The sequence below is a fragment of the Spermophilus citellus genome, assembly GCF_964194105.1.
Source record: "Spermophilus citellus genome assembly, chromosome: 14".
NCBI lineage: Eukaryota > Metazoa > Chordata > Mammalia > Rodentia > Sciuridae > Spermophilus > Spermophilus citellus.
The window spans coordinates 24330001-24355551 of NC_138194.1; the positions used below are offsets into that span (position 1 = coordinate 24330001).

The 25551-nt window shown below is 33.1% G+C and overlaps 1 protein-coding gene across 2 annotated transcripts in view; it reads left to right on the top strand.

The window, feature by feature from the left end:
• Nucleotides 1-25551, top strand: part of SNTG1 (syntrophin gamma 1) — a gene marked incomplete at both ends in the record, with an annotated part of 324893 nt that overhangs the window by 78848 nt on the left and 220494 nt on the right. For both annotated transcript variants that reach the window (XM_081266627.1, XM_081266628.1), the window contains 3 exons: nt 11708-11810; nt 15845-15927; nt 21612-21742. In XM_081266627.1, coding sequence (XP_081122753.1) covers nt 11708-11810; nt 15845-15927; nt 21612-21742 — 317 coding nt within the window. The remainder of the gene's footprint in view (nt 1-11707; nt 11811-15844; nt 15928-21611; nt 21743-25551) is intronic.

The window sequence follows — 25551 nt, forward strand, 5'->3', positions numbered from 1 at the left end:
TCTTGGCAATTCATTATGCTTGAGATAATCTTATACAGAATTTTAATAAATAAGGAAAAAGTGTTGCTTTCTCTTTTCCTTCAACAATTCTACTTAACTCTGGTACCCTAATTATAAAATAGGCATTTATATAACTATGGATTTATACTTATGAATTTAAGGTAAATATGTGCTAAGTTATTTACATGAGATGCAGTTGTTTCAATATTTTCAACTGTATGATAGTTTATTTCAACAGTTTGAATTTTTTATAAGTAATGCTACAGGAATAATCATAAGTAACTATAAAGGATAAGTCAAAGAAGAGAAGAAATTATTAAACTGGAATTGAAACCCAGAACCTAGAAGGGAGATCTACATCCTTAAGTTACATCTGTAAAGCTACATAGTAAATGGAAATATTGCAAGTCTTATGGAGATGTTCCCTTGGTTTTCTGTGTCCTCTATAAATAAAGAGATGGAGGTTGATATGTGCTGATTATCATCTCAAAATTGATATTAGAATAAAATATGCTTTTTAAGAAACTATGTAATATTTTCTTTTGACTTATTTAAAAGAATTTTATCTAAAAATTTAACTGAAGTAGAAACATAAATATTGTCTATATTAATAAGGTACCATCTAGCATTTTGATTTATGCAGACCTGGTAAAGCATTACACTTAAATATATACGTTTAAAATCATGCTGAGCATATTCATCTCCTGAAACATGTATCATTTCTTCATAGTGAAAACATTCCCTAATCTTTCTTCTTGCTTCTTGGACATAGTACCTAACTGTCACCTGTAGTCATCCTACAGAGCAACCCTCCCCCATCCCAGAGCCCCTTATTCCTATAGAACTCTGTTAAGTGAAATAAGCCAGTCACAGAAAGACAGGTACAGCATGTTCTCACTCCTATATTGACTATCAAAAATTGATTCATAGAAATTGGGAGTAGCATATTGGTTACCAGAAGCTGGGGAGATGAGAGGAGGAGGGGAGTATTGGGAAGCATTGATCAGTGAGTACTAAGTTTCAGTTAGGTAGGAACATGGATGTCCCATTGACCTTTCTGGAAAGTAGGAGGGGAGAAGTCACTTACACATGGACATCTTGTCCACTCTGTCATGTATTGTCTGCTATATTGGAGCAAGTCACTTGGCTTTACGGTGTTTTCAAGTACTCATTTGTAAAGTCAAATATAACTTTTGTTTGTTTCACAGGCTTTATTTTATAAAACGAAAGCTGTACTGTATTTAGGCACTTAGAGTAACTGTATAAGCTCTTATTTTTAATGATAATTAGTATATTGTGATGTTATTTATTTAAATAAATGTGAATGATCACCCATTCAATTGATTGTAAGAGTTTTCACAGAAACAAATTAACAAATCAAAAGAACATATTAGTTAGATAGTATGGTCCAATTGCCAGTAGAGAAAATATTGTTTTAAGAAATATTTTTCTTGAATATTTTAACAATATTTTAACAACGTTGCATGTCATGTGGGTTGTTTTTATCTCTGAAAATGTACTGTTTAGGAACTTGTTGTGTATTTCAGTTCATTAAAGATGACAGCAATGTTCAAGAGAGGTAAATTGGAGCTTTGCCATCATGAAATGTACAATTTACATGTTGGTATAGTTTTGTTTCTATTGTTTCAAATAATCTTTATCAAACATGATGTAAGAATGAAGCTAATTTTTCTTCATTGTTTTTATCCAGATAAGAGTGACATAGTAAATATGATCTTCTTCCTTGTTTTTTTTTTTTTTGTTGTTGTTGTTGTTGTTTTTATTTATTTATTTAACCTTAGGAAGTTTTCAAACCATAGAAATTTTCTTTTAAGATCATTCAAAAGCATGATGTCAAGATCTAATGGTGGCCTGGATAGGAGCTGCATATAGAAATTAGGAGCACTGGCATATGCCTGTAATCCCAGCTGTTCTGGAGGCTGAGTCAGGAGGATTACAAGTGTGAGGTCCATCTGAGCAATTTAGCAAGACCCTAAATAACATAAAATACCTCTGGGTTCAATCCCTAGTGTCCCCCTCCTCCCCCCAAAAAAGAAGTTAAAACCCAAACATAAACAGAAACCTACTTTATTCATATCTCTTAGAAAGAAGTCATTAACTCAGGGGAACATAAACAACAAGCAAAACTTGCAATATTTCCATTTTCTATGTAGCTTTACAGATGTAACTTAAGGATGTAGAGCTCTCTTCTTAGTTCTGGGTTTGAAGTCCATTTTAACACTTTCTTCTCTCCTTTGACTTATCCTTTATAGTTACTTATGATTATTCCTGTGGTATTACTTACATACAAAATTTTAATCTACTTGAATTTATTATCAGCACATTGTATAAAACTGTGCTGGTTTATTTTCTTCTGTAAGAATAATCAGATATGTTGGCAACATTCAAAATCAGTTCTTTAAACACTAAATTTAAAAAAATCTCTTATCATATATTTCAAGTATTTCAAGTTCACATATGTTAAGATTTATTGGAGTTTTGCTCATTTCCAGTGATTTGTCTTCTCTAATATCAATAGGGTATCAATTTTATTATGTGACTTCATAGCATGCTCAGATATTGAGAGTTCGAATCTTCTATCCCTACAACTGTTCTTTTTTCTAAGATTTTCTTGTGTGTGTGTGTGTGTGTGTGTGTGTGTGTGTGTGTGTAAATGTTTTAAAACTTATTTATTCATTTAATTTGGCTTTATGGAACATTTCAATAAGTATGCAGCTTATGAGGGTAAGGAAGAAATTTTGTTTTCTGTTCTTTAAAGAATTTTGAATTTACTTCAAAGCAAAGCAATCTATGCTTATTAGTTAAATCCCTAAGGATTTTGTAGTATTGATTTTCCATATTTCTTCTGGTGTTTACTATTGGAATTGGGAAAGGTAGTATTTTGTTTGTTTTTGCTGTGCTGGGATTTTTGAAATTTAATTTTATTTTTCCTTTATGTTTATTCTTTGGGACCCAGGGATTGAACTCAAGGGCACCCAACCACTGAGCACATCCCCAGCCCTGGTTTGTGTTTTATTTATACACAGGTCTCACTGAGTTGCTTAGCGCCTCACTTTTGCTGAGGCTGGCTTGGAACTCATGATCCTTCTGTCTCAGCCTACAGAGCTGCTGAGATTACAGGCATGCACCACCATGCCGGGCTGTGTTGGGGTTTCATCTCAGGGCACTCCACAGGCAGGATGAACACAGTACCACTGAGCCACAGCCAAGTTCAGAAAAAGAGTATTTAATTTCTAGTATTGATTGAAGTGACTTCAACAAGTTACTTAGTTAATTTAACTGTTATTCAGTGGAGTCTATTGGATTTTTTAAGAATCATCCAGTGGTATTTTTAATAAAGAGAGATTATGTTAAATCCTCAATGGCTATAAAAGTGATTTTTTTATTTCACTGCTTTTTGTCAAAACTCATCAAAGATTATTGAAAAATCATGGGGATAGAGGGCATCTTCAGATAATACCTGATTTTAATCAGTATGGTTTTATCGTTTTAACATCTAGGGCAGTTTTTATTTGTTTGAAATCAACTTTATTGAACTTATGTAACAAGGACTCACTATGAGCCAGGTGGCACCTGAGGCTATTTAAATACATCTCTGGACAAGATAGAGCTTGCTGCCATTGTATAGCACAGGTTTCAAGGGCAGAGACAGACAAGGGCAGAGGAGAGGTTATATCTGCTGTAAGTAGATTACATGTCAGCACAGGATGGGGCAGTTTGGGAGATGCTTATCTGCATGGAAAATGACAGATAAAGCAGGCAAGCAAAGAAAGAGGTATGTAGAGAGCTGTATTAATTAGGTTAGTGAGCAAAGAACTCACTGCTGAGATTTCTGAGCAAAGAATAGAGGGAGGTGAGAACAATACCACTGCAAGTGTTTACTTAAAGAGCATGCTGGGCTCAGCCCTAAGCAGGGAGCAGGACAGTGGGTTGCTTCTATTCTCATTTCCTTAGCAGTTTTATTAGAAATTGTTGCTCAACTTGACCAAATGTCCTTCTAAAGTATTTTATTTTGTTTGTTTTTGCTGTGCTGGGATTTTTGAAATTTAATTTTATTTTTCCTTTATGTTTATTCTTTGGGACCCAGGGATTGAACTCAAGGGCACCCAAGCACTGAGCACTGTCTTTCACTTGTTGATGAAATACTGATAATAATTTTTGAAATTAACTTTATTGACAATAATTTCCAGATGTTTTTTAGGGTTTTCTGTTTAGAAATAAAACTATATAATCATAGCACAATATTATTTTTTATTTTCTGGACTGAAAATGCTTATACTGTTTTTATAATATGTATGTGTATATGGATATATGTGTATAGATGGATAGATAGAGATATAGATATTTATATATTCATTTATATATCATCATTAGTATTTTCCACCCATTCATAAGCCAATGCATGAGAAAGGATCCATTTACTTGATGCATTCATGAGGTGGTTATTTTAGGGTAAATGAATAGTAAAGCACATTACAGTTTCCATTTAGTTTGTAAAGCAACTTGTCAAGCTCAGTCCTCAATGTCATGTTTAAGATCATTTAGAGCCAAGATCCAGGACTTTAAGCAATAATGAATTGAGCTCCATGTTAAGGTAAAACGCTCGGTGACCATTCCCCTCAATGTCATCAGCAAAAAGCAATAGTTAATATTCTTCTCTTATTTCTCCTGAAATCAGTGAGGGCCAGTAATGAACATCCTTAAAACCCTGCCTCCCTACTTTACAGTCTCAGAAGATATGTGTGTGTGCCCTGATGTGTGCTCCCAATTGTTCCAAGCAAAGCAGCCATATACTCTCTTTTTCAACAAGTGAAAGCCGTCTCAGCTCTGGCCCTCTTGTGATCACACACATGAATGGTGGCTAGTACCTAAATTCCTCTTTGAAAGCTTATAAAAATAGAATGGCCTCCCAGGAAACAGAAGAAAGAGTCAAAGAACAACAAAAGATTTTATGAGGTTTTCCTTTTACCAGTAAGTAGAACATAAGAACACCCAGTTTATAAACTGAGTTCTTAGATTTGTAATGAATTTAATATTAAACCCATAAATATCACTTAATTCCATTTCCCTTTTTCATTCTGACTGAATGCTATCACTCACCAACTTCTGTTTCTTTGCTCAGGTACATAACCTAAGGCAATTTGAGAGAATAACTATGCTAATTGGAATCATAAAATGTGAATGAAAACAAAAAAAAATGATAATGGGATTTGTTGATGCAGATTTCTGATTTTACAGGAAATATCTATTTTCAATCATTTATGTTGTATAAACTGTATTTTCAAACTTGACAATATTAGACTGATAGAAAGTGCTTTCAAAGCATAGGAGAAAACCTGAAAAAAATTGCACACTATCTTAATTCTCTTCACTGAAAAGGTTAATATCCCTACATTAATTAAGAAAAGAATATGAGTCAAAGGCTCAAAACAGACAAATACCTATATGTCTGTGGCTTTTTATTTCAAAGCAAAAATCTGTCCATGGTGAGAGTTTATAGATTTTTAAAGTTCTTAAGTTTCTCAGTTATACTTGAACAGAATTTCAAGGTTGAAGCACAAATGTAAAGATATAAAAGAGAACAGTTGTCCATTACCATTTCTTAGGTACTCAAATGAACTTACACATGTCATATTTGCACTTATTTTTAACCCTACGTATTATTTATTGCACACTTTGAATATGAGAATTCAGTTGCTTTATTCCACTTCCTCCTATATTTCACTTTGTCAAAATTCTCCAGTCAGTTATGTACTATTGATGATATCAATGTTGTGTTTATACTATCATGTCAGTGCAAATCCATAATAAAAAATAATAAGATCAAAGTAAGACAAAAAAAAAGAAATCAAAATTGGACTTTGAGTGTGTCTTGAATTTATATAAAAATAAAGCATAAATAATATTGTTATTGTATATAGCAAATCATGATATAAAATATTCCTCTATTGATTTAACTATTCATGTTAAATTTGTTTGTTAATATTAACAAAGTCTTATGATATTTTTTAAAATCTTATCAATTGTGTACCTAATATTCTACAGTGAGCTCTCTTACTGACCCAATTATATCCTATGTAATAATATCTATAAGTTATTAAATATTTCCCATCCTTAAAATACTCTTATCTCTGCATAATTACAATTTCCTTTTTTCCCAATTCTATTACATATTATTTTCTTTCTTGTTGATTGCATTAAGACCAGAAAAATATTAAGGAATAAAGGAATAATTGACACTTTACCTCATTGTGAACTCAGAGATAAATTATTCAATAATTCACCATTAACAATGATATTTAAGTTTTTTTTGTAGATATCCTTTGAATATATAGGATAATAGTGTGTGTACTTAGTTTTCTAAAAGGTTTTGTCAACTTTCTTTTAGATCTATGAAAATTATTGCATCATTTTCTACATTTTCTTTTTAGTTTTAATATGGTGAAATACTTTTATTTTTTGCATTGTTTAAAAATATTTTGTGTTGATAAAGCCACTCATATTGGAATGCAATTTATATTCAATAAACTCTACATGCTTTAAATAGTACACAATTTGACAGTTTGATATATCTGGGTATACATGTACATATATGTGCCTGTTTGTTATCACTTACATCTAAAACTTTATTGAGACTTATTCTCAGCTCGTTATCTAAAAGTCAACAACATAGTCAAGATCAAATTTTCATTTACCCTACCATTTTATTTTGCCACCTCATGATTCTTTCACTTCTTCCTTTCTTCCCTTTAGTGAGATAACTAATTTGCTTTGTAACACTATAAGTTAGTGTGCATTTTCTACCATTTTATATAAATAAAATTGCATTATGGGGAGTATTTTACCTGACTTCTTTTACTCAGTGTAATTATTTTATACTCTTTCCCATTCTTTCAGTTTACAGTTATATCAATAGTACATTTTCATTTCTTCTTATTGTTGAATAATATTCTGTTATAAAAGTATACCTCTGTTTATTTATCCATTCACCTTTTGATGGAAATTTAAGATGTCTGCAGTTTCTGAGGATCGCAAATGCAGCTACTATGAGCATTAGTGAAAAAATATTTGTAAAGCTTTAAGCTTTCATTTCACTTGGCAAATTTCTGAAAATAAATGTGCTGGATCCTATAGTAGGTTTACATATCAATGTTTTGAAACTTCCAAGGTCTTTTCTAAAGTTGTGCATTTTATATTACATGATCAACACCTGAGATTCCTAGTTCCTCCACTACCTTGCCCAAGCCTGGTATCTTAGGCACTTATAATTTAGACATTTCAGAAGAATTAGAGTAGGTATCTCATTGTTGTTTTAATTTTCAGTTTCCTGATTTCTAATCATGTCAATCATATTTTTATGCACTCATTTGCCATAAATATAAGTTTCTTAGGGACGTACATGCTTAAGAATTTTGCCTATGTTTTCCTGGATCATTTGTTTTATTATTGATTTTTGAGAATTCTTTATATAATTTATCAGATAAAGATCCATTTCCTCATAGCTTGTAGCTCTCTTGAGAGTGTCTTTCATACAACAGAATGGTTAAGATTTTATGACTTCCAATTTAATCATTTCTTCTTTTGTGGGTTGTTTATGTGTAATAATTAAGAAATCTTTTTCTACTGTACTGTCACAAAGATTTTCTTCAAAGTTCACTTCTAGGGATTCTATAATTTTACATTTTATATTTATATCTCTCATTCACTTTAATGTAGTTTTAGTATGTAGTTTGAGGTACAGGTTGAAATTCTTTTTTTTTTCTTTTATTTTTAATGATTACGCCTGAGATTCCGAGAGCACTGTTGATTGGGAAGATTGTTCTTTGACTTTTGTTGAAAATTGTGTTTGTTTTTTTTTTTTGTTTTTGTTTTTTTAATTTCTATTTGTGCCTGTTTCTGGACACTCTCCAAATTTCATCTGTCTCTCCTTTTTGACAATTTCACATGACTTGATACTTTGTATAATGTCTGAAATCAAGTAATGTTAACAATTGTTAAGAACAAAACTTTTCAGAGATGTTGTATTCTATATTTCTTGAATTTTTACATGAATTTTAGAATACAGTTGTCAATTTCTGCAGAAAAGTGCTGCCTTCACATTGGAATTGCCCTTATCCTACCAGTATTGAGTTCTCTGGTGCACTTATTTACAAATTTTAAAATTACTCTTGGAAATGTTTTGGAGATTTACATGTATAGAAGAACTTCATAACTTTTGTTAATACATAAGTATTTTGTATTTTGTTCTTTTTATAAATGGTGCTAGTTTTTTTTTTTTAAAGAGAGAGTGAGAGAGGAGAGAGAGTGAGAGAGAGAGAGAATTTTTTTTTTAATATTTATTTTTTAGTTCTCGGCGGACACAACATCTTTGTTGGTATGTGGTGCTGAGGATCGAACCCGGGCCGCACGCATGCCAGGCGAGCGCGCTACCGCTTGAGCCACATCCCCAGCCCCATGGTGCTAGTTTTTAAGTAAGAAATTCTAATATCTAAGACACAGAAAAATAACTGTTATTTGTATATTTATCTCATACTTTGCAGTGTTGCTAAAAATAACTATTAATACTTATTAGTTTTAGTACTTTTACCCCATGAATTGTCTATATACATTATCATGTAATCTGGAGATAAAGATTTTTGTTTGGGGGGTGTGGGGGGAGCCTGGGGTTGTGGCTCAGTGGTAGAGTGCTCTCCTAGCTTGTGCAGGGCCCTGGATTCATTCCTCAGCACCACATAAAAATAAATAAAGGTATTGTGTCCAACTGCAACTAAAATATTAAAAAAAGATTTTTGTATCTTCTTTTTGAATCTGGGTACTTATCCCCTCATCCTAGAATAGTACTCAATTAAAATTTTGTCCAAAGGTGGTTATTATGGATATTCTTTTATTTTTTATTAACCCAGGGATTTAAGGCTCTCAATCTTTCACCATTTATAATGATGTTATTATTTTTATAGGTCTCCTATACCAATTTGAGAAAATTCTTTTCTACTATCATTATTTTCAGTGTTTATTACAAACTTCTTGAGGCTGTGGGCTCATGTTTATGACCCAATTTGAGAATTTTTCAGTTATTATTTACATATTTTTACAGCCTTAGTATTCTTTCTCATCTCCCTTTTGATATAAACTTTGTATGCTTTGCTCTTATCATGTGGGTTACTGAATCTATGGTTTCTTAAAAATCTATATTATCTCTGCTGTTCATTTTGGGTAAATTCTACTGTTCTACTTCATCTTCATTAGATCTATCCTTCCTCATCTCTATTTTTGAGCTAATACAGAAATTATTTTATTATGTTTATTATGTTATTTGGTCTCAGATCTATAATTTCCAGTTGGATCTTTGTTATAACTTGAAATTTCTTTGCTGGGATTTTGTAATTTTTCATTTAAAAATTATTTAAAAGATTTGTATTTCTTCTGTGAAACATTTTCATTAGGATTGCATTAAAATTCTTGTCAGACATGTAAGTAGACTTACATTTTGGTCTCCCTGGGTGTTTATACCATCTGTGCCTTTGCCCAGATTTGTTGAATATGACTGTCCATTGGGGTGGACATACAGGTGAGACCACACCCGCCATTCTCTCCTAACTAGGAAACTCAACTCATATGTGACTAAGACTAAAGATGTAGAGATTTTTGAGTACTTTGCTGTCAGTACATTTAGCAGGTGAATTATTTCTTTTATCAACTTTAAATTCACAGAGGATATAGGCATCCATTGAATCTCAATTTCACTTGCAGCTGGAGAAAAAATAGTATTTCCATAGGTTTTTCAATTTCCTCTCACTTCTTAGAATTACCATCATTCTCACATTTCATATGAAGATTATGTCGTATATACTATTAAACAAATATCCAACTGTTACACATATATTTGGGTATGATCATACAAATTGTGGTAAGTTTTCATTTGAATTACTGTCTTTGGAATAGAAGAAGGTCTTAGTTATATAAACATAGTTTTCATGTCAAAATTGCTAGGAAAAAAATATAGAATCAGATATCACAAATTACTTTGTATTAATTAAAAGGGAAATTCTCCCCTTTTAGTATTGCTGATACAACAATGATTTATGTTAGATAAATTAAATTCACATAATAGTCATACTGAAAAAAAAATTGTCAGAAAATTCCAACATGTGATTTATCTCAATGTTGTTAGTTGATTATCTCTTCTCTTTCAAATTGATATTTTCAAAGTGATACTCCTGGTTGACACATGATTTTTATTTCATTTTTGTCAATTTGTTTATCATGATAGGCAACTATGTGTCTAAATAGTTTTCTTTTTTAGCAAGAATTAATTGCTTCACAAAGAGTTTTGTGCTCTATGGTTCCATTTACAATGCATATTTTGTTTTTGTGGCGCTTGGCATCGAACCCAATCTTGCACATACTAGACAAGTGCTCTACCACTGAGTCTCACTCTCGTATCTATGATATGAATTCTACACCATGTTCAAGGCTATTTCTATGGCTGAGATTCCATGCTGTTGTTGTCCAAGGAGGTGGAAAGAGTTTTTCCAGATTGAGTGTCCGGGTACCACTAATTAGGCAAAGGTATGCTTTCTTACTGGTGACCAAGAGCATTTCCATGTCAGTGCCTGTTGTGGTGAGTTTCCCCTTGCCAGTGAGGAAGTGTGGGGGAGCATTAACATGGGGTTTCCCTCTTAGACTCTACCCACCAATATGAGATCCCTGTGTGAAGGGAACAAGTGGCTTCCCTCCCTGCACACTGTGATAAGAAACTTGCCAGTGTTCCTGGTCATACAGTGCCTCTAAGTAGGGACGTATTTTCTGATCAACTGGAAAGTTCCAAGTAAGAAGGAGTTTTTTTCTATATGTTTCATAACAAGTTATATTTGCATGTTTATGAACTGATTCTTCACTAACTATTCTTATTGCTCCTCTTAGTTTACATGAGCATTTAAAATTACAGATATATATCTACAAATAACTCTCCTACATCTTAGTCTTCCTTGAATTTTTAATTTTACATTAATAACATTTTTTGTGCTTTCATTTTGGGAGAAATTGACATTCTTTTAACTGGTATAACTAGACCTTTTCATTCTATAATTCACGAAATACTTCAGGTTTACAGGGAAAAGAGCAGGTTTAATGATGAAATAGGAAAATAATGCCTATCTTTTTGTAAACAGTTTAACTGGATTGGTGTGATTTTGTTTAACTTGAATTAGTGCTTTGGTCAATATCTTCAGCATCTTTTTTTTTTCTTATATTTGCAAAGCTTAGCCAATATTCTGGATAATCAGTGCCAAATAATAACTAAATTAATAAACAACAACTTGAACATTACATCTGTCTTTCTGTAGCTTCATGACATATTGCCTAGTTTTTCCAGAGTCAGTGTCCTGGTACCACTAATTAGGCAAAGGTAGTTTAGACCATAAGTCCCAGAAGACCTCAATAAATGTGAATGGAAGTGCACATTGTATATGAAAAGGAGACCACCTGGAAAAACAGTGAGGATGGACATAAAAGGCTGTATTATTACAATGTAGAGTCATTGATTCCCTCTTATTTCAAAAAAATGTTTCTGACCACTAAAGACAGACAGGAGGTAGAAAAGACAACCAATAATTTCAATGTTTTGTAATCATATTAAATTATAAAAATAATGATAAATCTTCATTTTAATTCTTTTTATTTTTAGGTCCAGGTTCTTCGAAATGCTGGAGAAGAAGTGACTCTAACTGTTTCATTTTTAAAACAAGCACCCGCCTTCCTTAAACTCCCATTGAATGAAGACTGTGCATGTAAGCACTTTTAGAGAATGGATAAAATATTCACATGATCACATTCATTCTATAAAGCACTATTTTCTGACCAATAATTGGCAATTATTGGTCTGAATATTAGGATGACTACATAAATATTGACATTTTAATCATAAGGTGTTCTACTAAGGCTTATTACCTTGCATGCATAGGGCCCTGGGTTCAATCCCCAGCACCAAAAAAAAAAAAAAAAGGCAAATGTTATTTTGTTTCAGAGTATTCAACACAGTCCTTTTACAACCTGTAATTGAAGAAACATTGTTTGTTTCAATATCATAACAAACATCTTTTTGCATTTTGTATTTGTATTGAATTTTATTCAGAGTATTTGATAAATACATTTTATTTAGCTGAGAAATGATGCACTTAGTTAAGTAGGAATTTATACATAAGTTGTCCTGAAAAAAAGTAGAAAGTTTGAAGGAAGGATTTTCCTTTGTGGAAATGTAATAATTTAAATAAGAATTACTTAAAAAAAATTCTTTATCAGATATATTTTTTTCTCTTTTTAAATTTTTTCTAATTAGTTTTACATGACATCAGAATGCATTTCAACTCATTGTACACAACTGGACCACAACTTCTCATTTCTCTGTCTATATAAGATGTAGAGTCACACCATTTATGTAGTCATACATATACATATGTAATATGAGGGTAATAATGTTCCTTTTATTCCAACATCCTTCCCCTCCCCTTGTTCCCCTCTGCCCAATCCAAAGTTTCTCCATTCTTCCCTAGCATGCCCCTCCACCTCCGTTCCATTATGGATCAATATCTGCATATCAGAGAACACATTTGTCCTTTGGTTTTAGGGATTGGCTTATTTCACTTAGCCTGATATTCTCCAGCTCCGTCCATTTATCTACAAATGCCATAATTTTCTTCTTATTTAAACCTGTATAATATTCCATTGTTTATATGTACCATATTTCCTTTATCCATTTATCTGTTGAAAGACATCTAGGTTGGTTCCATAGTTAGCTATTGTGAATTGAGCTGCTATAAATACTGATGTGGCTACATCACTGTAGTATACTGATTTTTTATTTTTTATTTTTTATTTTTTATTTTTAGTCCTTTGGATATAAACTGAGGAGTGGGATAGCTAGGTCAAATGGTGGTCCCATCCCAAGTTTTCTAAGGAATCTCCATACTGCTTTCCAGAGTGGATGTACCAATTTACAGTCCCACCAGTAATGTTTGAGTGCACCTTTTCCCCCACATCCTCACCAACACTTATTGTTGCTTGTATCCTTGATAGTTCCCATTATAATTGGAATGAGATTAAATCTTAAAGTAGTTTTCTTTTGCATTTCTCTAATTGGTAGAGACATTGAACACTTATGTTTCTTGATCATTTTTTTTTCTTCTTCTGTGAAGTGTCTGTTCAGTTCCTTAGTCCATTTATTGATTGGATTGTTTGTTCTTTTGCTGTAAAGTTTTTTGAGTTCTTTATATAATCCTGGAGCTTAGTGTTCTGTCTGATGTGCATGTGGTAAACATTTTCTCCCATTCTGTAGGCTCTCTCTTCACATTACTGATTGTTTCCTTTGCTGAGAAGAAACTTTTCAGCTTAAATCCATCCCATTTATTGATTCTTGATTTTATTTTCGTACTTTAGGAGACATGTTAAGGAAATCAGATCCTAAGCTGACATGATGAACATTAGGGCTTACTTTTTCATCTATTAGTTTCTTTGCTCTTTTTTGCTGAAATGAAATGCATATCCTCTATTACTTTTCTCAAAATTGATAAATATATGTTTAACTGAGGAATAATCTACCTTCAACAAAATTCAACAATCGTAAATGCACACTTTGTTCAGTTCTGAAAGAGAAAACACATTCTTAATGCACATTCCTTTCAATCAGAACATAACCTCAGTAACTCTTTCCAATACGCAACAGCCACAGGAACAAACATTGACATGATTTCCCATCACTATTTTGCCTTTTCTAGAACAATTTGAAATGGAATTATACTGTGTAGTTTTATATTTTTTTATGTCAGGATTCTTTTATTATGAATAATTTCTTTTAGATTCACCAAAGCTATACATTTCAGTAGTTTGTTCATTCATATTGCCATGTAATATTTCATTGGATGAATACATTTAGGTTTATTAATGTAATCTTATGTTGAAAATACCACATCTATTTCCAGTATCTTGCTATTAATAATAAAACTAGTATAAATGATCTATATAAGTCTTTGGACAACTGCACAATTTTATTGTACTACAATAAAAATCTAGTGGAGTAATTATTAAGTGACAAGATGAATGAATAATCACCTTATTAATAAATTGCCACACATATTTCCAAAGTGAGCATATCTCCATTGTACTAAATAACACATAAGACTTCCCTCTTACGAATTTTAAATGTACAATACAGTACTGTTAATTATATGCACACTGTTATGCAGCAAATCTCCAGAAATTTCTTAGGTTTTAAAACTGAAACTCTGTATACCTTAAACAGCGGCCTCTCATTCCCCCACCTCAACCCCTGACAGACAGGCCTATAGTTTTTATTTTTTGTAGTATCTTTATCTGACTTTGGCATCAGAATAATGCTTGTCTTGAGGTTGGAAAAATTCTCTCCTCTTCATTTTTTTTATTGTTAATTCTTCCTTAAATGTTTGGTAGAGTTCTCCAGTGAGCCAATCTTTTTAAAGATGTTTTAAGTTCATGATCCAATCTCCTTACTGGTTTTGTCTATTCAGATTTTTCAAAATTTCTTCATTGTTCAGTATGAATGGGTTACATATTTTTCTTTTTTTTTTCTTTTCTTTTCCTCCTTTTCTTCCCTTTCTTTTTGGCACTGGGGTTGAACCTGAGCACTTTACTAATGAGCTGTATAGCAAGATATTTTTATTTTTTTTTTTAAATTTGAGACAGGGTCTTGTTCACAGTTGCTGAGGATCTTGCTTAGTTGCTGAGGCTGGCCTCCAACTCATGATCTTCCTGCCTCATTCTGCACAGATTCAAGGTGTGCAGTTTCACTTTTAGCTGTGTTGCCAGTTTCTACAAACTTTCTAAAGAATTAAAGAAAGTATTTGTGACACACACACATAATAATACTATAACAATTGTGTTGAGACCACAATTGCTGATTCTTTATTCTTATACAGGGAATATTTTCAATGTAATATTTTCAATTTTATAGTAAGAAATAAAAAAAGGAGAATAAAATATTTTATATTTTTTTTAAAGAGAGAGTGAAAGAGGAGAGAGAGAGAGAGAGAGAGAGAGAGAGAGAGAGAGAGAGAGAGAGAATTTTTTTCTAATATTTATTTTTTAGTTCTCGGCGGACACAACATCTTTGTTGGTATGTGGTGCTGAGGATCGAACCCGGGCCGCACGCATGCCAGGCAAGCGCGCTACCGCTTGAGCCACATCCCCAGCCCCAATATTTTATATTTTGAACAAAGGGGTTATGATAGGAATGTCACCTACCTATCTGTGACATTTGAATATAAGTATGGTATTTCAAATAATGATTAGAAATGATTGACATTAATAGATCATATTTTAAGTATTAGCAACCACAAAAATCATAATATTTTAGAAAAATCAAATAATCAGAAGTCAAGAAATAAGTTTTGTAATCTGACCTGTATTAAAATCGGATTATTAAATTATGGTATATTGAAAACAAATAGAAGTCTTTAAGATAAACATTACTAATATTTAAAAAATAGATATCACTGAGTTTCTCAGGAGGATTATTACAATTTCACAAAATTAGACAGACTCAATGAAGGATAAAATTTGCTAGTAGGTTGAAACATGACACAAAATGAAACTTTGTAGAGAAACAAAATTTTGTAGTGCCCCAATACCTTACTTGCAAAACTCTTAGGTATAAGGAAAATGTAATTTTATTTTAGAACCTGATTTTTTTTTTGTCATTACTGAGAATTAAAGAAAGTTTAATGTGGAATGTGGCCATCTAGAATGGTGTGGCATCCTAACTGGTGGGATATTACAATTTTTTATCTTGCAGGTGCTCCAAGTGACCAGAGCAGTGGTACCTCTTCTCCTCTTTGTGACAGTGGCTTGCATCTCAACTATCATCCGAACAATACAGTAAGATGTCCTAGGCATAGTTAAGACTAATGAGGAAGTAACACACACTCACACACACACATGCCAAGAAGCATATGTGTACATGCAACACACACTCCACACACTCCCACACACAAACATACCCACACCCATATATATATATATATATATATACATACACACATATGCTTACACATTTTTTCATAGACAAATAGCTATTAAATCTGATTTATTTTATAAATATTAAATTTTAAAATTCTTTGTTCCTTCATCACTTATGTAATATAATAAGTCAGGAAGAAAAAAAATAAGTAGGCCAGTGATCTTATTGTACTTTATTTATTTATTTATTTATTTTTGAGATTTCTCTCCTCTCAGGATTGTCTATATTAAGTACTTTGTTATGAAAGCTTTTAACTTGGACAGATCACAAATAACATGATGCAATCATTATGGAACATTTTATATTATATGTAAATCCATACTATATATTATTTGACATGATTTTTATCATTTTCTCTTTTAATTATTCAGCTAAAAGTAATTCTTTAGTGTTCAATTTCTTAGAAATCTCTCTGTATAAACAGGAAATTGCAGCAGTCACAAAATCCAACCTATACATTATATTAAAATGTACATAAAATGAACATAATTGTTTCACAGACTTTAATACATTTTTAATGTTTATTTCCACATGTATATTTTAGTGAGTAGATTTTTTTATTTCATAAGTATTTTTGAAATTTCTTACATTTCAACTTTCAAAATACATTTCAAAGATAAAACAATTCTCTCTGGTAATATGTAGATCTAACAAATATACCCTGGGTTCACATTTAGGAAGAGAAGCAAGTTGACTTTAAGTAATATTTTATTTCTCTGTTCCATGTATTAAAATATACAAAGCCTCTAGCTTCTCCTTCTGACTTTCATGATTCATCCTCAATTTGCTGAATTGTGGCATTTTATTTCATGTTTTTGTTTTTGCATGTTCAAGTGCAAATGGTCTTAATTGTGCCCTACTGCACCATAATTATTCCTTAGCTGAATGTCTAAAGTCACCAAGTTTTCTGTTTTTCTTTTTTCTCTTTTCCCCTTATAGAGAGGCTTTGGCAAGACCAATGTTTATTGTTACAAATTTAAAGATATCTTATAACACCAACCACATATGGTTATATTTATCTGATATTTTTCATTCTATAGATAATATTTAAAGCACCGATAACCTGAGAATAGAAAGATCTGAATGATTTAAAACTTTAGTGTCCTAATGTGAAAACTACATTTTTTTTCCTGTGTTCCCATCAGATACTTTTTCAATTCAATGGATTTGTTAAATTCTCCAACCAAGGTTTTTTATTTGTTTGCTTTTTCTGGTTTTTTATGTTTCTGGAGTTGAACCCAGGGCTTCATGCATGCTAGATAAGTGCTTGACCACTGAGCTACACTCTCAGGCCTGATTTGTTTAATCCTTTAGCTTTCAAGATTTCTTTGCCCACTCCCTTTGTTTTCCTCCGTGGGATTCCTTTAACACTCTCAGGGCCCTTCCACTCCCTCCTACACCTTGTGCACCTGCCCCTAGCTGCAGTGTGGGCTGCCTCTTCCCACAGCTGACTCCTCTCATGAGGATCCCTGTGCTTGGGAGTCAGTGGGCCCCGGGGGTGGGAAGACAAAGGCAGGTCCCTACAGAGCTTCAGCAGATGGGGTGGTACCCCTCCTTCAGGGAGCTTCATCTTTGGCCAGGTTGTTGCCACTTCATCCTTGGTTCCTTCAATGCTCATAGGTTTCTTTTGAAAAATTTCCCTACATGTGTCGTTCTCAGAAGGATCTCCATCACCATCTCATCTCTCTTCCTAAGACCCGCCCCCCCAAAAAAAATCATAATAATATTTGTGATTTACTTCAAAATAGGAGAAAGCTGTTTGGTAATGTGGATCTAATGCTTGTCTGATGTCCTTGGACTCCTCTAGAATAATGAGGAACAGAGAAGTCAGAACAAAAGGTCTAAGAGAAGGAATTATTCTGGCTTGTTTTCAACTCATTTTATTGTTGTACAGAGAAACGACTATGGAATAATGTCATCATTTAGAAAGCTATAATTATAGGGAGAAAATTACTCAGTAGTTCTATAGATGGATATTACAAACAAATCCAGTTGTATAAGATTCGAAATACCAGTTGCCACATTTTTTTTTTCAAATTGGAGCTATTTCTTCTTATTTGCAAGAAGCATATTTTATTCTCATTTTTAGCATTACAATTGAAATGTCCTTTGACAATGCTAAGGAAACTTTATTATAAAGGTGCTTATGATGTTTTAGAAGATCAAGATGCATGTACATTTAGATTAGATAACATTCAAAATAAAGAAGATAATCTCAATGTGTAAGATTTTTAAAACTTGCTGAGAATCATGGAAACACTTCTCTTGGTATTTAGGGAAGCCATTAATAATGATTCCTCACCCAAAAAGTTTAAAAATCACAGCTACAGACAAATTCATGAAATAACTTTAAAATAAGCAGCTAAAGAACAGTAGTGTTCTAATATATATTAGTGTTCTAATAGGAGGCAAGGGCTATAGAGATTTTGAACACCTGACTTAGCTGAATTTAAGAAGTTTAGAGACTACAAACCAAATGTATGCTCTGCTGTTCACATGGAAAATATTCAACTTAGCAAGCCTAAGAGAAAGTGACTTCTATATGTCTTTAATATATAAAATATCAAATCAAGATTCTAAAGGAATACCAAAGACCACATATATTTTCATATATGCGAATTTGTGATACCTATCAATATTTTTTTGTAAAACATTATGTTCACCTTTCCATGATTATTATCATCTTCAATGTTTTATATTCACCTTTCCATGATTATTATCATCTTTAATGTTCCATTGCCCTTATTTTTATGCTCTTTAATATTTTCTATCCTGTTCATTCATGAGTTTATTCATTTTTAAATAAGCCACCTAAAATATGTAATACAAATATAAAGTAATGAAGTGAAAAAAAATCTGAATTATTCTTTCCATTTTTCCCCCTCTGATAATGAATATAAATGCTGTGCTGAGATTTCTCTTTGGAATTAGAGAGGTTTGGGTCTGAGTGAATCCTGGAGTTGGTCACTGACTGGCAGGCTGCCATGGTGAATTGACAGCTGTAGAACCTCTCAGGCATATGCATGTGTACAGGGTCCTGGGAGTGGGTTTCAGCTGTGGGATGATGTAGGCTGTGATGTAGGACTCTTTACATGCTGACCACCTATAACAACCAAAATAACAAAGATACTCCACATCCCATGCTGACCACCCATGACATCTTCCATGAAGAACTGACCTCCCAAATGGACTGACATTTGTTATATATGGTGTGAGACCAGTAGAAAGACTTATTTAAGGGAAATTGCATGGAACTGGAAGGTGAGCCTCAGGGTTATACACAATTACATATAAGAGGAAAGGAGGAGTAGGAGAAAAATTATATAAGTGGAAGAAACGATTTATAGTAGAGGGGATGGAGAGAGAGTAGGGGAGGGGAGGGGAAGGGAGGGGTGAGGGGACAGTGGAGAATGGGATAGACAGCAGAATACATCAGTCACTAGAAAGGCAATTTGTAAATCAATGGAAATGTAACTGATGTGACACAGCAATCTGTATACGGGGTAAAAATGGGAGTTCATAACCCACTTGAATCAATCTGTGAAATATGGTATAATAAGAACTATGTAATGTTTTGAACAACCAACAATAAAATAATTAAAAAAAAAAAAGACTTATTTAAAACCCTGGGACACTCTAGCCTAGCCACAGAAACCAGTCTGTTTGCTCAAGTCTGGCACACAGCAATTGTTTCCCCATGTAGTCTCTCGCAGAAGAGTGGCAAGTAATAACTCATTGCTTCTAAAATAAACAGGCTTTGGTTTTTCCTCTGCAAGATGAGCCTTGTAATATTTTTATCTTTCAAAGATGTTCCAAAGTGTTTAAGAAGATAAAAAAATCAATTGTAGAGAAAGATAATAAGCAACAGTAGTAGTACTATTACTAGAAGTAGTAATGATTTCTCCTGGAAACCTCATGTTTAGAAATAGGTCTGCCCATTATTCAAGGTTATTTCTTTTGAAAACACATTACTTTCCAGTATTTACTTACTGCAACGAAATGATTCTTCTAATCAGCCTGTTGTTATCCGTGAATGTAAAAATTCTGTTAGCCTTTTAGAGGTACTGAAATTAGCATTGAAGCTTGGTGATCTGTTTTTGTCTAAATGCTTCTTCATTTATTACTGACTATAATCTTACCAGTTATTACTTTTAATATCCCTACTTTGTAAATAGGCACAGTAAGACACAGAGACTTTAAATAACTTGACCTTAGGTTAATAGACTAGGCAATTGGAAAATTGGGATTAAAACCTGGGTGGTCTGGTTCTCATTGGGAAACTGAGCCACCATCCTGTTGAATTGTCCCCAACTGACCCCATGGCACATGTTGACCATCTGCAACATCCCTCATGAAGAACTGAACATACATCTTGTGCTGACTAATTAGGATATAATATTAAACATTGCTTTTTTGTCTTCACAATTACCAGATAATCATTATAAGCAATTTTGTTTTAAGCAAAGGACATGCATCTCAGAGGCTGAGTAGTTCAATTAGTCCCCAACAGGGGTCCCCTCCCCTCACTGGCTGAACTTAGCTAGTTCAACTTTTTGAGTATTTTAAGCATCTCCAAAGATAGTATATCCTGAACATAATATTATTTTTTTCAAATACATTTAAGGAAATTAATTCCTGAAGGTAATGCTCAAACATATTTATACAACTTCAAATCTAGATTAAAATAAAATCTTCTAACACCATGACTCAAAAATTAGTGAATAGATGTGACAATTCAGCAGTACTCTGGTCAAATGAAACCAGAACACACTTACACTCTGTGTCAACTGCTGCTGCAAAACAATTTTAATAATGAATCTGGAATAAAACGATGTGGAAATGCTCAAATTTCCTGACATCTCCTCAACAAATGAGGGAGGAAAAAAGACACCCATCAAAACTTATATTACATGTAATTTCAAACCAGCAATAATTGCTTCAATATGACATCAAAACAATACAAGAAAATGTCAGGTTTTATAAACACGAAGCTAAAACAATGAGCCAAAACTTCCCTGAGCAATGTTTTGAAATCTGTTTTATAGAAAGGCTCATTCATTCAAAAATATTTGCAAATAAATGATAAATTATATGCACTTATAATGATGCTTGCCTAGCACTTAGCAGGTACTCAGAAAATATTGACTAATTGAAAGAATAACGGCTCCTTTTTATTTTTGTTGCATTCTGCTGCTTTGCCCCATCTCTCCCACTCCTCAGTGGATTCAGTTCTGCCACACATTCTTTCCTCCCTTCCACATCTGCACCCCCATGTATTTTCACTAGCATTTTTTTCATCTGAATGAATCCTTCCACACCTTCATGCACAATTCCATTAACAGAGAGGTTGACAAATACAATTTTAGTGTAAATCAGTTTGGGTTTCTTCTCAGGAAGAAAAAAGTCTTTAAAAATATTTAACATGAAGGAAACAACAACAACAACAACGGTGACCCACAAATGAAACGAGTTTCTGGCACAGAAACCCAAAGCAAGGAAACAAGCATGAATCTGAATGTTTGAACATTTGTTTTCTTTTCAGGACACCTTATCATGTTCCTCATGGCCAACATCTCCAGGCTTGAGATGGGAGAAGCGATGGTGTGACCTCAGACTGATCCCTCTGCTTCACTCCCGCTTGTCCCAATATGTTCCCGGCACAGATTTGACTCGGTGAGTTCACGTGGGCTCTGTATCTTGTCAATTGAAAAGAAGAGACCTGTACTCCAGCTTAACATACTATGCCCTCTCATGCCAATGTTTAGCATGTTTCTAAAGGGCCAAGTATAGGATAGATGGAGGCAGTAAGGAAATCTAGGGGACTGGCCCATCTGGTCACTCCTCTAGCCCAAGATTGCCAGGCAAGCAGCCGTGCGGGTCACCTAGCACAGTCCTCTCTACTGCTTGTGGCTGTCCAAGATCCTGTAAGTGCATTAGGGAGCATCTCCCTAGAATGGCCAGTGTTGGAAATCCACTGCAGTATGGATATTCTTGTTTTCCTTTTATTTATTTAATGATATTGACTACTTTTTGTTACACCTTTGACCCATGGAATATTTTAAGTGTACTGCAAATTTTTGAATGAATTTGGGATTTTCTAATTATCACTTTTGTTATTGCTTTCAAGTATAATTTCATGCTGGATGATTTCAATCCTTTCATATTTGGTGAGGCTCGATTTTACCCAGCTGATGGAGAATTGGGAAGACATTTCCATATGCCTTTAGAAAGGATGAATATTGTAATTTTTAATACAATGTCACACATATTTCTAGTAGGTCATATGGGGTTTTGAGTGGTTCTGAGCTTTGGTATTATTAATGATATTTTTGTTTTTTTATGGTGCAAAGTATTTAGAGGGATGTGTTACAAGTCTCCCATTTCTATGATAGTATTTTTCTCCTTTTAGTGTGTGTCAGCATTCACTGTATATATTTAACTTTATGTTAGTGTATACAAGAAGATTTAGAATTATTCCTGATGTGTAATTTTGCTTTTATGATACATCCTATGTCTCTGAAAATATCCTTGCCTTCAAGTATATTTTATCTCCATTAGGATAAATACTAACCAGATTATGTATTGTTCTATACATTATATAAACTCCTTTTTCAACTCTTAGTTCTTTAAAGCTGTCTATTCAGATTTGTATATATTTGGATTTCCCCTTTTTCCTTTTTATTTTTAATCCAAAATAACAATCTTAGTCTTTTAATTAGATTCCTTAGTTTAGTTGCTTTTAATGTGATTCCTGATCTATCTGGGACTGCATCTACCCTCCTAATATTTTTGCTGTACAAAACACTAGCTTTCTGTGATTGAATGTTTTATTTTGATATAATTGTGAATTCACAAGCAGTTATGAGAAATACTATGTAGAGACTTTATATACTTTATCTATTTTTCCAAATGGTAATATCTTGCAAAAGCATAGTACAACATCATGGCTAGGAATTTGGCATTGATAAAATCTACAGATCATTCAGATTTTATTTGTGTGTGTGTGTGTGTGTGCATGTATGTGTGTCCTTTGTGTGTGTGTGTGTATGTGTGTGTTCAGTTCTACAAAACTTCATTCCATGTGCATACTCCTGTATTTACCAACAGTCAGCTACAAAACTTCTCTGTTTCCACGAGAATCCATCTCTAGCCCTCTGACCTTGCTGGCACCTGCCTTCCTATCCCACAGTGTCTCTAATTGTGAGAACTTGTTCTGTTCCATATCTCTCTTTTGTAATTTAAAGAATACTATGTAGTTTTGTTGGATGGTATTTTTTTCTCAGCAAAATTTCCTTGAGATTCTTCCAAGTGTTTGCATTTTTTAATCGTTCATTCCTTTTGTTTTTCATAGTAGCATTTTATGATGTAGACATACCACATTTTAAAAATTGACAATTTGAAGGATATCAGGTTGGGGTGTTCCAAATAAAGATACTGTGAATATCTGTGTAGTCATTCTTGTGTAGACATACATTTTTATTTCTTAGGGTAAACACTCAAGAGTATAATTACTGGGTTGGATTACAAAGCATGTTCAGTCTTTTAAGAATCAATTGTTTTTTCTAGTGTGATTATAAAATTTTACATTCCCACTAGAAAGGTATAAGTGATCCAGCTCTCCACATCTCTGTCAGCATTCAGTGTGGTCAGCATCTTTATTTTACCTCTGTGATTCATGTGTTGTGAAATGTCCTTGTGACCCTGATTTTCATATTACTAATCTTTTTATCCACATAATTGTCTTCAGTGCATCCCCTTTATTGACTGCCTGTTTAGTATATCTTTTGCATGTTTTATAATGGATAGTTTGTTCCTTAATCAGTGAAAATCCATTATATAGTCAAGGATAAAGTCCTTTATCTCAACATATTGTTGTTTTAATTTAGCCTAAATATTAAACCATACATGTATGACTTATTAGTTTAATATAATTTTTTTCTCAGAAAATTCTAAAAATTTAAAACACTTTGTCTTATTCATCTATTTCTTGCCTTTGAGAATGTTTCATTAATACATACGTTTTAGATGTTTCAAGATATATTATTCTTGCACATACTTATTTATTCAAATATATCCTTCTAGTAATCTTTCTGCTTTTCTTCATTCCTTTATTTTGGTTCTATTTACCTTCTTCTTTAAGAATTCTCTTAATATTTCCACTAATGCTCTTTTTTTATTGTTTGTATTTTTCTTTAGCTTTAACTTTTTAAAAAAAACTGTCCAGTTACATTATGTAAAGAAATTTAGCTAAATTAATTTCAAGGAAAAAAGGAATTATTTGGATGAGTCCATATGACTGTTTACATTTTTATTTTTGTGATGTTTCAATACATCAACAGCTTTTAGCAACTGAAATAATGGCACTTAATAAATATTACAGTCATTAGAAGTTACAGACATAGCACTATTCAGAATGGCTTTCAAAGCAATTCAGATTCAAGAGCTAATTTATTATTCACTTATGTACTCGATAAAGATTGATTTAATGTCTGTAAGTGGGAGGAATTATGTTTGGTCCTTTCCTTGAAGGTACATAAAAACTAATGGCAGAGGATTCTGTGTATGGGTGTTGGGGTGGGAAAGATAAATAAACAGCCCATGTTGGCAAATACAACAAATTATTTACCCTCCAAATCTAAGGTATTATTTTTGTTGATTTTTGCCAAAGGCCATAATTTCAAACTTTGATCATGTAATACCTCTCATCATTAATTGCATCCAAGTTATGCTACTCTCATGATATTGTGTCAATTAGAATTGATACATCTCAGTTTATAAGTGATGAAAGGTTTATGTTTATTTCATATCAGTGGTCTTGATTCATAAATATCTGCTTTAAAAGTTGAAGCAGTTCATAATATTGCATAATATAGTAATAACAAAGGTATTAAAATAGAATGTAAATCTTATGGGGATGTTGGTAGTTTTTACTCTCTTTGAATTTGATTTTCCTTATGTGAAAAATGAGTTTATAAAAACGTGTGTGTGTGTGTGTGTGTGTGTGTGTGTGTACATTTTAATTTGGAAGAAATAATATTTGTTTCTTTATTTAGCATACTTCATTGCTCAAAAGGACTCACTGTGGGGACAAGTGCACGGAGTACTATGTATCTGGCATACGTTAAGGGTGTGTGAGTGGCAGGCCACTCCCCTTGTGCTAGGCATGAGTGTCAGGCTGTTTACCCCATATGCGGAGCCCTGGGCGTGAGGCCATGTGTTGCAGTACTTGTGCTTGCTCCACGGCCCACTCCTCCATCGGTTGCTGCAAGGACAGTTAGCAGAGATTGCATTGGTGGCTGCCAATAATCTGTTTAGCTACTGCCTGAGTATATATACATGGTAACTGCACAATAAAATCAGACCTGCTTCCTGCTTGGTCTCCAGGGGTCTTGATTAGCGACTCTGCAGCCACACTCTCCTCTACCCTGTTCCGTGGACTTCCTCGCTGGATGAGAGAGAGTCCATGCAACTCACTACACATT